The sequence below is a fragment of the Astyanax mexicanus genome, chromosome 25 (genome assembly GCF_023375975.1).
Source record: "Astyanax mexicanus isolate ESR-SI-001 chromosome 25, AstMex3_surface, whole genome shotgun sequence".
Taxonomy (NCBI): Eukaryota; Metazoa; Chordata; class Actinopteri; order Characiformes; family Acestrorhamphidae; genus Astyanax; species Astyanax mexicanus.
The window spans coordinates 25,419,093-25,437,754 of NC_064432.1; the positions used below are offsets into that span (position 1 = coordinate 25,419,093).

Consider the following 18,662-nt stretch of genomic DNA (forward strand, 5'->3'; position numbering starts at 1 on the left):
ATTTGCAGATAATTAAGTAATCCTCTGGTAATGCTATTCGTCTCTGTGGGCGCGGGGAAGGCGGCGGGGGTGCTATATTTGGGGGCTAGGCTCATTTGTCGTGCCCCGTGGGAAATATCACATAATCATGCGGGCAGACTCTATTCTTATTTGTTTATTTAATCCATTCCTTCTGGATGAAGACGTACCGAATTATTATTATTATTCCCGGATTCACGCTCTGCACTGCTGCACTGTGGACCTCGCACAGATGCTACTGTTCCTTTTTCTGATTATTTAGTTCTAATTTTACCCCATTTATAATTTTCTCCCCGATTTGAAAGTCCAATTAATAAAACTCGCTCATTCGAACTCCCATATCATCATCGTATAGCATCATATAGCTCCAATATCATCATATAGCATTATATAGTTCCTATATTATTTAGAATTATATAGCTCATATATCATGTAGCTCCCATATTATCATATCTCATATATCATTATATAGCATTATATAGTTCCTATATCATATAGAAATATATAGCTCCCATTGCATCATATAGAAATATATAGCTCCTATATCATCATATAGCATTATATAGTTCCTGTATTACATAGAATGATATAGCTCATATGTCATCATGTAGCTCCTATATCAAACAGAAATATATAACTCCTATATCATCATATAGCCCCATATAGCCGTTCATTGCTATCTTGGCAGTATAGGAAGGCAAAATGCCCCTAGAATAATATAATGTTTTTTAACATTTTAGGATTTTTTTGCGTTTGACAATATTCTTGGCTATATGACAAAACACTTACATTTAGAAAAAAAAAAATATCTTAAGAATATATTATTGCATAACTGAATAAATGTTATGGTTTTAGTTATTATAAATAGTATTGAAAGTTTCAACAGTAACTGGCCAAGATTTTGTACCCATCAGTGTAGATATATTCAGAAGCACTGCTGCTATTTAAATTATGCAAGTCTAATCAGTGAAAATAGGCTGTTTGCGGGATGTAAGATAGCAATGAGCATTCTGCGGTGCACCTTGCACTAAATCACATAAAACAAGTATGAGGAAGTTTTCAGTAAGTTGTTAACTCTTTAAATATTATTAGTTTAAGAGAATTTCACTTTTTAGGCTTTAGAACTAAACTTTTTAAGATTTTAGTCTATTAAAAAAGTGCTAATTTGTCACATGTTACATTTGATAACTTTGAAAAACAATTTTTCTATATATTGAAGTGAGCTAAAACGTTTGTTATATTATTTCTAGATGAAGATGAGCTGAATTATTCCAGAAATGCTGCTGTTCTGATAACTATAGATGAATTGACCTGTTTTAATGAGCTGGTGGAAGAAGAAATCTGTGCTCTGACTCGAGGGGTGGTCTAATTTATAATTTATAATATCGACTCCACGCTGAGTCTGGACTGGATTAGATTGTGGGAATGTGTGTAGAAGCTTCATACTTCTGTAAATCGTGAAATATAACCAGAAATTTATTCATTTATTCATCCGTTTATTCATTCATTCATTCATTCATTCATGAAACTGTAATCGGTGGGCGAAAGGCAGGAATATACCCAATATTTTCATTTTTCTTACTAAAAAAAAAATCATGTAACCGGCTCTTTAATCCCAGAGAGCAGAGTTTATCCTTATTTATTAATTTAACCCGTTGCCTCCAGATGAAGACGTACAGACGCTACAGCTCCCAGTTGTGGTTTTAGAGGTAAGTTGACCTGTATTAATGAGCTGGTAGATGTTTGCCGGTGGAGTATAAATCCTTGCTCGGACTCGGGGGAGTGGCCTGATTGCCCACACCATGTTTTAAAGCCACGTTTTCAACACCATGTTTTCACCACACTGGGTCTGCGCTGGATTAGTTTGTGGGTTTGAGTATTAAAAGCTCCAAACGACTATAAATCATCAATCATAATCAACAATTCATCCATTTATTCCTCCATTTATCTGTTCATTCATTCATCTTTACATCCACGCCAAACGCTTGCTGTGAATGAAGACCTTAAGATCAAAAACCTGTAATGGCCAGTCCAATCTCCGGAACTGAACCCCACTGACCACACACCTCTGGAATGTAATCAAGAGGAAGATGGATGATCACAAACCATCAAACAAAAATTCATTTCTTGAATTGTCTAAAAGCAGTGTGTAAGACTGGTGGAGGAGAACATGATGCCAAGATGCATGAAAAAACTGTGATTAAAAAACAGGGTCATTCCACCAAAAAAAAAAAATATATATATATATATACATATACATATGTATATATATATATATTTTTTTTTTTTTTCGGTAGTTTATATAATAAAACAACAATGTTCATTTTACTCAAACATATATGTAATGCACTTTTTAAATTACATTTTTATTTATTAAAGGGGAAAAAAAACTATATCCAAACCAATCTAGCCCTGTGTTGAAAAAGTATTAGTCCCATTTCTTTTATAATAATGTGCTGCTTTTTGAGATCTTTTATCTGCTTCATGTTGTCAGACAGCTTCTATTTAAGTGATTTATTGATTCTACAGGTCTGGCAGTAATCAGGTCTGGTTGTGGTTAGTAGTGAAATTTAACTCAGCTTTACAAACAGACTGCTTTGAATATTTTTTCCCCTTAATAAATGATATTCTAATTTAAAAAGTGCTTTTCATATTTACTCAGGCTATATTTGTATAAAATGTAAGTATGAAAAAATGCAAGAAAGCTTTATATTGTACCCTTAGTAAAAATGATAGAAAGTCACGTCCTGTTTTTAAAGCGTGAGCGATGTTGTAGCGTCGCCACCAGCCCAGCAACATCTACCAAAAGTTTTCAGCTACATCACGACGGCGTGACCCGATGTGAGTGATGGTGTGATTTAAAGTGAAGGACGCCGGAGTGTCCGAACCTGCAGACTCGCTAAAATAACTCTTATCTCAGGACTTTGTCAGCACGTAAACAGCCGCTGGAAGTTTCTCAGTGTCCCCCGGTCCTCAGAAGTGCTGCCACCACCCAACCGTACGAGGAGAGGACCCAGAGACCGGCCGCAGACAGACTGATGGAGCCTTTCAAACCGCCGCCGCCGTTTGTTCTCACTCAGCGAAAAATAGCGCACACTCCCCGGACGAGCGTTTAACGGAGGGAGGGAGCGGAGAGAAAGCTTTACGAGAGCGATGAACCGTGAGATAAGCGCAGATACTCTCCAGATGGATAGACGGAGAGGAAGAAAAGCAAACATGACGTGCTGGAAGAAGCCACCATGATTAAGGGCCCTGCTGGAAAAGCCTGGAACAAAAAATAAATGAAAAAACAAAAGAGAAAAGACTGTAGTGAGTAAAACACTGCGGCGCACGCATCTATCACACGCTACCCACCCTTATTCTAAAGCTTACTGACTGTGGAAGCATGGTGGAATTTTACACTGATGTACAGAACCAACATATATCTATTTTAATCATACATTTACCTCAGCAGTGCTAAAATTATCATACATTTACCTCAGAAGTACTATTCTAATAACACCTTTACCTAAACAGAGCGTCGTAATGGTATCTCTTTAGTGCTGTTTTTGGTCATGAATTTACCTCAGCAGTGCTGTTCTAATCATGCATTTACTGTATCTTAGCAGTGCTTTTCTAATCATACACTTACTGTATTTCAGCTGTGCTATTATAATCATGGCTCAAGCATTGCTATTCTATTCAAACTTTTACATACACAGTTCTAATCATACATTTACCTCAGCATTTCTATTGTAATCATACATTTATTTCAGCAGTGTTTTTCTAATTATACGTTTACATGTGCTCTTATGTTCTAATCACATAGTGCTCTTCTAATTCTGAAGTTACCTTAGCAGTGCTACTCTAATCATACATTCATCTCAGAATTTCTATTGTAATCTTACATTTACCTTAGCTTTACCTTATTCTAATCATATGTTTACCTCAGTAGTGCTGTTCTAATCACATATTTACCTCAGAATTGCTTTTTTATTAATCATATGTTTTACCTTAGCAGTACTTTTCTAATCACACATTAATTGTATCTCAGCTGTGCTACTCGAATTACGGATTTACTTCAGCAGTGCTGTTCTAACCATACAGTTTCTGTATCTCAGCAGTGCTATTCTAATTCTAAATTTACTTAGGCAGTGCTGCTCTATTTATATTTTTACTTCAACAATTCTAATCTTATCATACATTTACCCCTGCAGTGCAATTCTAATCATACATTTGCCTGAGCAGTGCTGTTATAATTATGACTTTACCTCAGCAGTGTTATTCTATTAATACATCTACCTCAGCTCTTCTATTCTTATCATACATTAACTGTATCTCAGCTGTGCTATTTCACGATTTCATTATGATGTTTCACTTCAATTCCTGACATGATCTGATTCACTCAATTAGGCGGACAGCACCCTTCACCTTTTGATAAAGCTAAAACTACACCGCGGGTCACAGGCCAGGCCTGGTTCTCGTATTGATCACGACCTCCTGAAACGCCTCATTAACGCTGCCTTCTCTCTTCATAAACGTCTGAATAACCTCTGTAGGAAACGCCAGCGTCTTAAACCATCGTCTATTCTTACTATATATACTATATATACTTAGATTAATAACTTTAATCTGATTACTGGATTGGAAACAGTAACGCATTAGAGCAATCGTTACTGAAAAAAAAACGTTTATTCATGATTCCCTCTACTGACAACTTTTATGGAGATGCGGATTTCATTTTCCAGCAGGACTTGGCACACTGCCCACACTGCTTACCAAAAGTACCAATTGGTCTTATATAATATAATATTTTAATTTTCTGAGACACTGATTTTTTTTTTGTTTTGGTTTTTTTTTATTGGCTGTAAGCTATAATTATCAAGAATAAAGAAATACATGCATAAAATAGATCACTCTGTGTGTAACACATATATACACTATATATACTGTATATATCTGATGAGTGCCAGTTCCATCATTATGATTTTGAGGATTTTTTTCTTTTTCATTTTTCTTTATTTATTTAATTGATCATTTTTTGTAGTTCTCATAATATGGATTTTATAACATAGACATTACTCAAATAGAGCTGTTATTCACTGTATACCTGTAACTCTACCTCTTCCCTACTTTACTTTAACTGATGCTCTGAAACACTTTATTAAGAGACAAGAAATTCAAGTAATTAACTCTTGATCAGTTCAGCACAGCTGTTAACTGAAAGCCTGAATTCCAGGTGACTCTACCTCATAAAGCTGACTGAGAAAATCCAGCAGAGATGTGTGAAGCTGTTTAAAATGTCTAAAATGTATTAGTTTATTCAGCATTATTGGATGAGTTTAGTGTTAATCTACAATACAGAACATTTTATTTTTATTTTAAATAATGTAAAACTCTGAAGGTTTAGAGGTTAAAGTGCCCGTGCTTCATGTTTGGCATGGTCTGCTCAGCTCAGACCCGGTGCCATCTCCTGATAGGGTGGCACGGCTGCTCTGCCGGCACTGGCCTTTGTGTAAAGCTAACGGATCATTACTGCCACTGAGGAGCCCACCCTCGACCGGAGCCAGACCCTCCTCACGGTCATGTGATCCGTCATCCTGAGGGAGATAACGGCAGCGTCACGCTGCTCCTGACGGGGGTCCTCCTGCCGCTGGCGTGGGGGCTGAATGTCAGAAAGCTGGGCTGGATTGTGGAGCTGCTGTAGGAGATATGGCTCCAGCCTGCAGTGGAGTAACATATACAGCACACTGAGTCCTGTCACTCTGAATAGCACTGTCAGGATTTACTGTACTGCTGTAGAAATATACAATATTACATTAATATTACAGAATTTTTGAAGCTCTTCAGCAATAAAATTATTTTGGACAATCAGCAAAATGCAATCATTTACGACACTGTAAATCTATTATTACAGATTAATGCTTGTGTTAGTGCATTTATTTATGGATACAGGACCATTCTGAGAGAGAAAACCTGATAGAGTCTAAAAAAGACCAGAGACTGGGACGGAGATTTATCTTCCGACAAGACAATGACCCAAAACATAAAGCTGCTAAAATCTACAATGTAACGGTTCACAAATAAACATATTTAGTTCGAATTTCCAAGTCAAAGTCTAGACCTGAATCTAATGGAGAATCTGTGGAAATCCAACCTCACTGAGCTCCAGCTGTTTTGCAAAGAAGAATGGGCAAAAATTTCAGTCTCTCGATGTGCAAAACTGATCGAGACAAACCCCAAGTGACCTTTTGCAGCTGTAATCAAAGCAAAAGTTGGAGCTACAGAGTATTAACGCAAAGGGGATGAATAATATTACACGCCCCACTTTTCAGTTTTTTATTTCTAAAAAAAAGTTAAAAATATCCAATACATTTTGTTTCACTTTACAATTGTGTCCCACTTGTTGTTGATTCTTCACAAAAAATTACAATTTCATATCTTTATGTTTGAAGCCTGAAATGTGGCAAAAAGTTTGAAAAGTTCAAAGGGGGGGTGAATACTTTTGCATGTATATGTATACTGTATATGTATATATAAATTAAGAGACCATTTAATTGTTTTAGTTTCTGAATCAGTTTCTCTGATTTTGCTATTTATAGGTTTATGTTTGAGTAAAATGAACATTGTTGTTTTATTCTATAAACTACAAACAACATTTCTGTTTTCATGCATCTCTGTATGTTCCCCTGCACCAGTCTTACACACTGCTTTTGGATAACTTTTTTCAAGCAGTTCAGTTTGGTGGTTTGATGGTTTGTGATCATCCATCTTCCTCTTGATTATATTCCAGATATTTTTGATTTGGTAAATTATTTTTAAGTGCTCTCTTTTTTTTCAGAGCTGTATTTGTGTGTTATTTGCTGCTCCTGTAAAGCTGCTGTTTTGGAGACTCTCTATAGAAGAAAAAATGATGCATTGCTCTGTGTTTTTATGTGCTTGGTCTGTAAAAACAGTGTAATTTTCTGTATGTCAACATTACAGTAGAATGCGTGGATTTTCAGCAGCAGTGCTCTGTCAGCAGTAAGCAAATCAGAGCGCGAAGAACGCTGTAGATATTTGATTTGCATTTATTTACCTTTCCTTTCTTTTCCTTTCAGAAATCTCTGTGTTCTTCCCTTCGTTCAGCGGATCTTCCTTCCTGGAGCTCCAGACCCTCACTGCTCTGATTTCCTCTGAGTTTGAAGCTTCATCTGCTGCAGATACAGTGAGCATTTACCTCACTGTAAAAACCAGAGCCGAGCACGGAACTATACTGTACAGTGAGTATTAATCACTTGCAACAGAGGAAATGCTGAGTTCTCCCTGTTTATTTTAACTTTTAATGATTGCACACAGTGTGAACCCAATCTAGTTCATGTTTTATCTTCTCAACTTCATTTCACACTACAGGAATTTTAACTACTGTTATTACTACTACTTTTAATACTAATTGCACTTCTAGTACTACATTAATTCTACTGTTACTAAAACTATTAAATAACACTGCTAGTACTACTTATAACAAAACTACTGTTACTAAAACTACCAATTACACTGCTAGTACTACTAATATTAATACTACTGTTACTAAAACTACCAATTACACTGCTAGTACTACTAATATTAATACTACTGTTACTAAAACTACCAATTACACTGCTAGTACTACTAATATTAATACTACTGTTACTAAAACTACCAATTACACTGCTAGTACTACTAATATTAATACTACTGTTACTAAAACTACCAATTACACTGCTAGTACTACTAATATTAATACTACTGTTACTAAAACTACCAATTACACTGCTAGTACTACTAATATTAATACTACTGTTACTAAAACTACCAATTACACTGCTAGTACTACTAATATTAATACTACTGTTACTAAAACTACCAATTACACTGCTAGTGCTACTAATATTAATACTACTCTTACTACTAATACTGTTAATACTAATTGTACTACTAGTACTACTAACAATCATACTACTGTTATTAAAACTACCAGTTGCACTGCCAGTGCTACTAATATTAATACTATTGTTACAACCACTACTGTTACTACTAATTACCCTACTAGTATAACTAATATTAATACTACTGTTACTAAAACTACCAATAACAGTGCTGCTGCTACTAATATTAATACTGCTCTTACTACTACTGTTACTTCTAATTGCACTGCTAGTACCACTAATTTTAATACTACTGTTACTAAAACTACCAATTACACTGCTCACTACTAAAACGCTACTAAAACATGTTTATATTACTCAAATATTCAAAGAGCAGATTTAAACACTTAGGTCAGCTCACAGTTTCTTTAGTGTTTTAATGATATTTGTATGAAATTGATAAAAATAGTATTTTCAGCACTTTTTTTCTGATTGTTTTGACGTCTGCGGTTCTTTGTTTTTCTATTGGAGCTCAGTCGACATTCAGATCCTGCCCTGACCGTGTTCTGGACCTCCTCCAGCTTTCTCCAGCTTTCCTCTGTCTCAGAGAATAGAACAGCCTCGTTTTACACCACCATCACACCATCCCATCACCCCCCCCCACACACACTTCAGCCTGATCTAATTTCACCATAGAAACCCTTTCAGAGATCCCAACAATGTGTGGCGGAGAAGGTCAACACAGATGACATTCATTAACCGCCTTCATTTAGTGCAGAACTCTTATTTCAGTGGCGCTGACATGCTCTTAATGAACTATACGTTTCTATGGGCACCTCCTCTCTGCTGCTGACGGGTGGAGAGAGGTGGAGGAGCCCGGCCGGCAGGGTGGCCTCTTTCTCCTCATAACAACACAGCTTTTTACAGGATAAACCCAGAAATAGTTCTCCCTCAGCCTGACAATTAGACCACTGCTGAACCCACATCCTGCAGAACTGAAACAGAGATCACCCACCTGATTAAATATCATTTATTATTATTATTATTATTATTATTATTATTATTATACGGAGCAGAGTGACATTTTATTGGGTTCTGTAGTGTTAAATGTTAAAGCCACTGTATTACATTTTCTACTATTACTACTACTACTACTACTACTAATTACACTGCTAAAACTACTGCTATTACTGGTATCAATTACATTTCTTGTACTACTACTTTAATTACTACTACTACTGTTGCTGTTAAAAAAATTACTAATTACACTGCTAGTACTACTAATATCAATCCTACTACTAATAATAATTAGACTTTTAGTTCTACTACTAATTACACTGCTTGTACTATCATTACTACTACTACTAATTAGACTTTTAGTTATACTGCTAATTACACTTCTATTACTACTATCAATACAACTACTAATTACACTGCTAGTATTTCTAATATAAATCATACTACTAATTGGACAGTTAGTTCTACTACTAATTACACTTCTAGTAATACTAATATCAGTACTTCTACTGCTACTAATTACACTGCTAATGTTGCTAATATCAATATTACTACTAATTACACAGCTAGTAATACTAATATCAATACCACTTCTACTAATTACACTGCTGGTACTACTTATCAATTCTACTGCTAGTAATACTGTCAATACTACTACTACTAATTACACTGTTAATACTACTATTAATATTATACTACTAATTACACTACTAATAATACTAATCTCAATATTACTACTATTATTACACTGCTAGTACTAATAGAAATACTAATATTACTAATTGTACTGCTAGTACTACTAATAATACTGCTACTACTAATTATACTGCTCGCACAGCTAATATCAATATTTCTAATAATATTAATTACACTGTTAGTACAGCTAATATAAATACTACTACTATTACTAATTACACTGCTAGTACTACGATAACTACTACTACTACTACTACTACTACTACTTCTACTAGTACAACTACAACTAATTACTCTGCTAGTAATACTAATATCAATACTACTACTACTAATTACTCTGCTAGTAATACTAATATCAATACTACTACTGCTACTACTAATTACTCTGCTAGTAATACTAATATCAATACTACTACTACTAATTACTCTGCTAGTAATACTAATATCAATACTACTACTACTACTACTAATTACTCTGCTAGTAATACTAATATCAATACTACTACTACTACTACTAATTACTCTGCTAGTAATACTAATATCAATACTACTACTACTACTACTACTACTACTACTAATTACTCTGCTAGTAATACTAATATCAATACTACTACTGCTACTACTAATTACTCTGCTAGTAATACTAATATCAATACTACTACTACTAATTACTCTGCTAGTAATACTAATATCAATACTACTACTACTACTACTAATTACTCTGCTAGTAATACTAATATCAATACTACTACTACTACTACTAATTACTCTGCTAGTAATACTAATATCAATACTACTACTACTACTAATTACTCTGCTAGTAATACTAATATCAATACTACTACTACTACTAATTACTCTGCTAGTAATACTAATATCAATACTACTACTACTACTAATTACTCTGCTAGTAATACTAATATCAATACTACTACTACTACTACTAATTACTCTGCTAGTAATACTAATATCAATACTACTACTACTACTACTACTACTACTACTAATTACTCTGCTAGTAATACTAATATCAATACTACTACTACTACTACTACTTATTACACTGCTAGTACTACTATTAATATTTTTACTACTAATTGCACTACTAACAATACTAATCTCAATATTACTACTACTTTTTACACTGCTAGTATGACTAATAGCAATACCACTACTGCTACTAATTACACTGCTAGTACTACTACAGTAACTGAAATGCATTTGATTTATTGTCCATTAAAAGAACAGTTCTTGTGCGAGACCTACTTGTGAGATACGTGTGAGATACGAGTGAGACGTGTGGTGGATGAGCGCTGATGTGAGGCGACAGTAAACAGATCAGAGACCCGTCAGCATCGTTTCCTTCCACACTGAGGAGAAAATCCACGTATTTTCCCTGATTTCTCTCTCTGTAACTGGGAGCCGGAGCTCTAAACAGAATATTAGTCATCAGTGGGTCTCAGACGCTGTTCTGAGGCTGTAATTGCTCTGTTTACTGCAGATTGAATAATGAATGTTGTTCTCTCAGTTCTGAAGAGCAGAGTGAGCAGAGTGTACTCCTGACAGGACGTCTCCGAGAGGAGTCTTCAAAAACAAGCGCTGGTGAACACAGATCACGTCTACGTTTACTCACGTTCACTTTTATTTACATTAAACACACCGTTCACACCAATTACTGTAGAGAAGCGCGGACGCCATGCTGACATTCCCTTCTGTTCTAGTGTAGGCTTTCAGTCACATGACTTATTTTTGTTGTGCCGCCATATTTGAGGCCTAATTTCTGGTTTCAGCTCTGGAAAAAAATAAGAAACCACTTCAAAATTATCAGTTTCTCTGATTTTGCCATTTATAGGTTTATATTTGAGTAAAATCAACATTGTTGTTTTATTCTATGAAGTACAGACAACATTTCTCCCAAATTCCAAATACAGCATATTGTTATTTAGAACATTTATTTACAGAAAATAAAACAAATAATAAATAATACAAAAATAAAAGTTCATATTAATTTAGAAACAACAATGCTAATGTTTTAAAGGTTCAGAAATTAATATTTGGTGGAATTACCTTGCTGAAATTATTCTAAATGTTTTTAAAAATGTAAGGAGTATTACAGTGCTGGTGATTCTGTATCTACTGTAACTGTAGATTAAACTTTATTTGTGAAAGAAGCACTAAGGCTGGGAGCAGCAGTACTAGCATAGTGCTAGCTCTTTTGGCATTCAGATGTGAGTATATCAGACTGTATTCTACATGTTAAAACAAGCTACATGTGACAAACCACTGGCTTATAGCGCCCCGTGTTACCGGAACACTCAGTGTTTCTCATTGTAGCCCTGTTACTAGCGCTAAGTGCTGCTAACCGCGCTGTTGAACTTAGATGCTGTCTAAGCTTACTGTAAATAAACGTAAATGATTTCAGGAGAGAAATCTGTGTAGATTAACAATATGGTGACACCATTGTTCCTTACTAGTGTCACTTAAAAAAGTCACCTTATATATGAAAATAGACCAGAAAATAGATGTTCATTGATGGTGCACCATATAATGCAGTGTGCCTTATAGTGCTAAAAATACGGTAATTTAATGTAAGTTTGTCCACTTTATCCACATTAATAACTGTTCTGGATGTAAGTTGACCCCTAAATAAAGCGTTAATCAGATGAGTGGTGTCTGTAATTGCCGGTTGGGCTGGTTTGGGTCGGTGTTATCAGAACCAGATCGCTCTTGATGTCGAGTTAGCTGATTGGTTTTTAACTCCACCCTGTCAGATTAGCTGCAGCGAGAGCAGCTCACCTGCCATTGGCTGTCTGACAGCGTTTATCTCGTGTCGCTGTCTGTCATCAATTCCCTTTATAGATTATCTCTGGTTTGGTGGCGTTATATATCTCCTGCCTTTTCTCGTAACTTTGGCCTCTGGTCTTATCGGAGCGCTCGGTTTAATTTAGCGCTCCCGCTTCTCCGGACTTTTCCCAGCGGTGAACAGTAATGAGCTTGATGGATGAACAGCCGAGTGAATTCAGGAATTAAGGTGAATAATTTCACCCTAAGAGGTCAAAGTTTAGGGTAATTAATGGAAAAAACACCCAGTTCTGCCATAACATTAAAGCGGTGAGGTAAATTACATTTATTATTTACCTCAGTATTGCTAACTTGGTCAAAAACATTAACATTTTTGTTTAATTCTTTAAATAAATATCTTAATAATAAAATTTAAATTATTTAATCAAATATCTTGATCAGCGCTGTTGTTCTATTTCAAAATTAACCTAAGCAGTACTATTCTAATCTTGTATATACTTTAGCAGTGCTGTCCTAATCACACATTTACCTATGCAGTGCTATTCTAATCATAAGTTTACCCCAGAAGTGCTATTAAAATTGTACATTTACCTCAACAGTGCTATTCTAATCATGCATTTACCTCAGCGGAGCCATTCTAATCGTAAATCGTTCTGTATAAATTATACAATTATCGGTTGCCAAGTATTCGGATACCTAAATAACAGGCAGGTGGTTTTTACAGAGCATTTGTTTTTAATGCTAATGCTAATGCTAAACATCGGTTGTTTACGAACGCCACAAATGTGAGCTGTCAAAACATAAAAAACAGGAGGAGTATCTTCTCTGTAGATCTTCGTATCTCTCTTTTCCAACATATCTACCCCACCCCTGCCTGAACACGGCACCGCCGACTCCCCCCGGGTCCCACCTGTCAGCCCGAGGGTGGGGGGGCGTGTGGGGCGTGAGGACGGGTGGAGGAGGTGGATGGGGAGAACAGGTGACGGCTACTGAGGAAAAGGACGAACGCTCGGTTAGGCCCGGCGCCGGGTAAAGGGGCCATTGGGACACTGAGCAGTAATTCGTCATTTCCTCGTCCCGCGAGCGAAGAAAGGAGGAAATGTGGTGAAGAAATGAGCGGGGAGTTGCGGGGAGCAGCTGTCCTGGAGGAAATGTAATTGTTTTCAAAACACTGCGCCGCAAAGGGAAGGTGACAGGTGGGCGCCGGAACCGGCGATGGATTTGAAGCGTGCAGCGATTCTGTAGCGTGCAGCGGCGTATCCTCCTGCCTCAGCCCTTTATTGCCTAAGCAGTTCCCACATCGCTCCTGCTAATCCAAGCATATCTACACCCTACATCTATCAAACGCCTTGCTTAATGGACGTCTACATCAATCTGTTATCGGCCATCGTCTACCAGAACCAGCCATGTTACAGTCTACACACTAATCGAGCATAACATTACAACCGTTACCCTTATTTAATATTATTTCAGCTACACTAATCGTATAGGACAGTGTGTAGTTCTTTAATAATTACAGACTGTAGTCCTGTATCTGTTTTTCTATATAATATATGTTCATCTGTTCTTCAGTGCGATGTGATGCAATGCTTAAAGTTCCACAAGTATCTTTAAGGGTTCTTCAATTTGAGACTCCTTAAAGGAGAACTACGGTGTAAAATGGACTTTTGGTATAGTAAAACATGATAAAAAGTATTTACTTTCTTCTTTAATATATTTACATTCTACTAAAATACATTCATTTACAATGGGGCATATATGCAACTGAAACACTAGGGAACAGCCTGGTGCATCCCAAATTATACTATAAACATTATCATTTTAATATTTTAACATTATATAGTCATTATGGCTTTAAGAAAAATGCGTTTTAAAGAAGGTGGGAGTGCACTATAGGACTCTGTGGGTGTGGCCTAAGCTTTTGTTCTTAATGGCTTTATATTTTCCGCTTACATTACTTTTACTTTTATACTTTAAGTAGTTTCGAAACCAATACTTTTACACTTTTACTTAAAGAGTAAAAAGCTTGAGATGCCTTCTGTTCACCATGTCCAGAGGCACCGGTCACTTCTCTACTGAGCTATTTAGGAAAGAACTGACCTTGTGAGCTCTAAACCAAAAATTATAAGGACCATGCAGACAGTTCATTGTAGGCAAGCCATCAACCGTGCACCGTGCAGCTTGATTTAGGGCGTCGGTGTGTCTTTGCTATCATAACGACAGAATAAAGTAGACCTTGCGTATCTCAAAATGAGCAAAAGGCATATACTAATTCAATTAATTACTTGAAATAAACCAATCAGTGTGTCACTTGTCATTTCTTTTAAGAGCCAGGTGAGCTCAGACTTTGGCAGATTGCTATTTTAATGGTGCAGCTACCTGGATGTGTGTTTGACTGTTGGTGTCTGTCTGGGTTGTATTCAGTCAGTGGGGCTCCTGTGTTTTCTGTTACCAAGATAAACAAGCAAAACTCCAGAAATGTACCTGAACACACCTCATTTCCAGAACACCACGCCCATGAGTGTAGATATATTCAGAAGCTCTGCTGCTGTTTAAACGCCACAGATGGAAGATGTGAAAATAGACTATTGGCAAGGTGAAAGGTAGCAATTCGCATCACAAGGCGTGTGAAAGTATCGTCTATAAGTATCTTTGTAGTACAAAAATCTATTTTAATGTCTTTTTTTATGTTTTCAGCTCAGGAGCAGAACTTCGGCGATCGCTTCCTCCACATTTTCCTCCAAGATGGCCGCCCAACTGCCAGACTGGGCTGCGGTGGCGTCCACGTCCTGCACAGCGCTGCCAGTCAGAACATTGAGAATAACACCGTGGTGCCGATAACAGTGAGGTGAGTGCTGCTGCTCTTTTTTGAATATTTAGCATCATTCACTTTTTCAAAAATAAGAATTTTTAGTTGAGGGAGTTCAGGAGGTGGGGTACTAAGGTACTTAAGTGTAATTAATTCAGTGCCGGGTAATACTACAGATTTTACAGCACATCAATAAAAATGTTTGTATAGCATTTTGACAAATTCCAGGCAAAAATACATAATAATACATTTAGAAACGGTCTGATTTCTGTTAAACCAATTGTATAATTCTTACACAAAATCAAAAATCCTATAAAACCTTCACCTCCTCTTATTCAATATCACACAGGTTATTAGGATCTTAATCAGTGATTCCAGTTTAATTTTATACGAACGATAGATAGATAGATAGATAGATAGATAGATAGATAGATAGATAGATAGATAGATAGATAGATAGATAGATAGATAGATAGATAGATAGATAGATAGATAGATAGATAGATAGATAGATAGATAGATAGATAGATAGATCAGTAAATAAATAGTGGACAGTTAATAAACTAGTTGTGCAAAATATGGTAAAACTATAAAAATGATATAATGTATTATAATAGGGAACTTCAGAGGGTGTGATTATTGAGTGACCAGAGTGGCCAGAATGAAGAAGTGCAGTATCCTCTGCTGAGATGTGCAAAATTGCCGCGCTGTTAAGATACGAACGTGCCAAAGTCAGAGCTCACCTGGTTCTTAAAGGAAGTAGACAAGTGGTACACTGACTGGTTTATTTCACATTACACCCAAAATTAAACACACCCATGATTAATTAAGATAATTAGTACATGCCTTTTGCACATTTCAAACCGTGGAAAGTTTATTTTTTTGCGCCTTTATGATACTAAAGATACAGGACACTGTAGATCACTAAAATTGGGCCCAATGCACTCTGTAGGTCTCTGAACAGAGAGTAGATTTTAGGGGAGAGTGTGCAGGGTGTAGGGAGTGATTTGGGACGGGTCTGTAAAAGCTAATATATGAAATGCATTAAATGAGAAGTGAGTGAACTAAACCTGACAGAAAATATGTGACTTTTCTACAAATATTACGTTTGAGCCTCGTTAAAATCTGTTCAGGACTATAACCCCGGAAGCTCAGGCCAGGCGACGCCTCTGGCACCTTCCACTGCAAACTATAAAATCTCACTGCAGGTACCAAACTAAAAAAACTAAAAAATCCTACTGATGATCTGCATCTGTGAGTTTGTGTAGCAGAGAGACGCTAGGCTAAGGCTGCTAACAAATCCTGGACTTTATTCTATTCTAAAGAAATGCCCTTATAGTGTTTTTACTGAACTGATTCTGATTTTAGCTTCAGAGCAGCACCAGAGAGCTGGAATTCACTACAGGAAACACTAAAACTAAAACTAAAGCTCACTGGAGTCACTAAATCATTTTTAACTTTTAATATCTAACCACTTTCAGACAGACTGTACCTGATTTATTTTTTCTCTTAGTACCCATTTTACTTAATCTTATTTATTCTTACCTTTTAGTTCTTCTCTTAGCACCTGTTTTACTTAATCCTATTTATTTTTAACTTTTAGTTCTTGTTTTAGTATCTATTTTACTTAATCTTATTTATTCATAACTTTTATTTCTTATTTTAGTTCTTCTTGAAGTACCTGTTTTACTCAATCTTATTTAACTTTTATTTCTTGTTTTAGTTCTTCTCTTAGTTCTTTATTTCCTTTTTATTTTTTTATTTTTTATTATTTTAGTTTTGTATTATTACTTTTTAACTTATTTTAATGTGTTTATTATTAATATTATTATTACTGATTTATTAATTTTATTTTATACTATGTAAAAGTTGTTTTTAGTTCAAATTTAACTGATGTTTATTGTATTAATCTTCTTTTGATCGTAATCGGTTATATTAAGTTGTATACTTCTTACTTTTCTTCTTATTTTTTTATTTTTATCTATTTTTATCTTTTATTTACTGTTATTTAAAAATGATTAAATGTAGTTATTCCCCTTAATGTACTTCTGAATCTAAATTAATCTGATTGATATCAGATACTAAACACTGTTGGTATATCAGCTCAGTGCAGTAATCTCAGTTTTATTATGTCTCTGCGTATTTTAAACAATGCGGATTATGAATTTGAACACGCGGCGCTGCTGGTTTTCATCATGTGAATTCTTTCTTATTGGAGTTTTGATGTCTTGTGGATGAAGCATCAAAGCTGTGTTTAACTTTTCATGCGCTCCCAGCCTGACTCCTCCATACCAGTTACATAATGGTGAAACATCTGTGACAAAAGTGCTCTTATTTCATATTTCATAAGCTCTCGTTTGTTTTGACAGAAACATTCCTAATTGCTTCTGATATAAACAGGGTTTAAAGTGCTCAGGCTTGTGGAAAAGGGCATTTTTACCTCAGTATGGGGGTGAAATTTTATATAATTTGGATTTGTTTGCTATTCATAGCTAAACATGTGGTTCAAACTGCAGTGAGATCCAATCTGTGACTTTTATTTAATACTACTAGCTATATGTTCAGTACTAAAAATGCACTTAAAATCCATTAATTTCCCTAAAATCATCTGTGCTTCTTATAATCCGGTGCTCCTTATGTATGAATTTTACCAATCTTAAGTATTAAGTAGCAGTAAAGCAACTCCACTGAAGTACAACATTATAAACGAGTTTCAGTAAAGTTTCTCCAGCACCGAGGCTGGAGCAGTATTAGCATTAGCTGCTAACTGTGCTAAGCGCTAGCTCTTTTACCAGAGTTTTTAGGAGAAAAATCTGTGTAGTGATTAACATACAGCACTCGCTTGACTCTAAAAGAAAATGTAATTTTTTTTTAAGAATTATAATTTTGTTTATTCAACTTAGCTTAGCTTTTGATCTGCTGAATTAGAAGGGAAACACGGTGACCCCTGTTCCTTACTAGTGTCGCATAAAATGTGCTTTATAATCTACTTAAGCTAAAAGGCAAGAGCCTCCTATTGGATTATAATAATTGCAGTGGTGATTAATATGTTTCAGCTGGCAACAACTTACTGTATTTAACCCGAACTGATGCAGGGAGTGGAAAGACTTAATTAATTATTAGTATGCATCAATAATGCAGAGTAAACATCTAAGGAGATTGATCACCTGAAACTACTAAAATCAGGTTAAGAACTGTCCAACGTATTATTAAAAAGTAAAAGGACAGTAAGGAAACATCTTCCAGGAAGGAATTGGTAGTAAAACAACACAACTTATGTTTAATAGTGAAAGCAAGAGCATGTCCATTTACTCAATCTTAATGAAGTTCTTTGCACAGAATCACTCTTACGTAAAGATAAAAATCTCACCAGCTCTATTTATTTTATTTTATTTTTTACCAGTTTTAGTCCCTTTCAGAACGAGCTGTTGTAAGGGCTCTGTCACTTTTATGCA

The 18,662-nt window shown here is 35.6% G+C and overlaps 1 protein-coding gene across 6 annotated transcripts in view; it reads left to right on the forward strand.

Moving 5' to 3' along the window:
- Window positions 1-18,662, forward strand: part of eys (eyes shut homolog) — a 307,886-nt gene that overhangs the window by 220,343 nt on the left and 68,881 nt on the right. For all 6 annotated transcript variants that reach the window (XM_049472628.1, XM_049472623.1, XM_049472625.1 and 3 more), the window contains 2 exons: window positions 7,098-7,259; window positions 15,096-15,246. In XM_049472628.1, coding sequence (XP_049328585.1) covers window positions 7,098-7,259; window positions 15,096-15,246 — 313 coding nt within the window. The remainder of the gene's footprint in view (window positions 1-7,097; window positions 7,260-15,095; window positions 15,247-18,662) is intronic.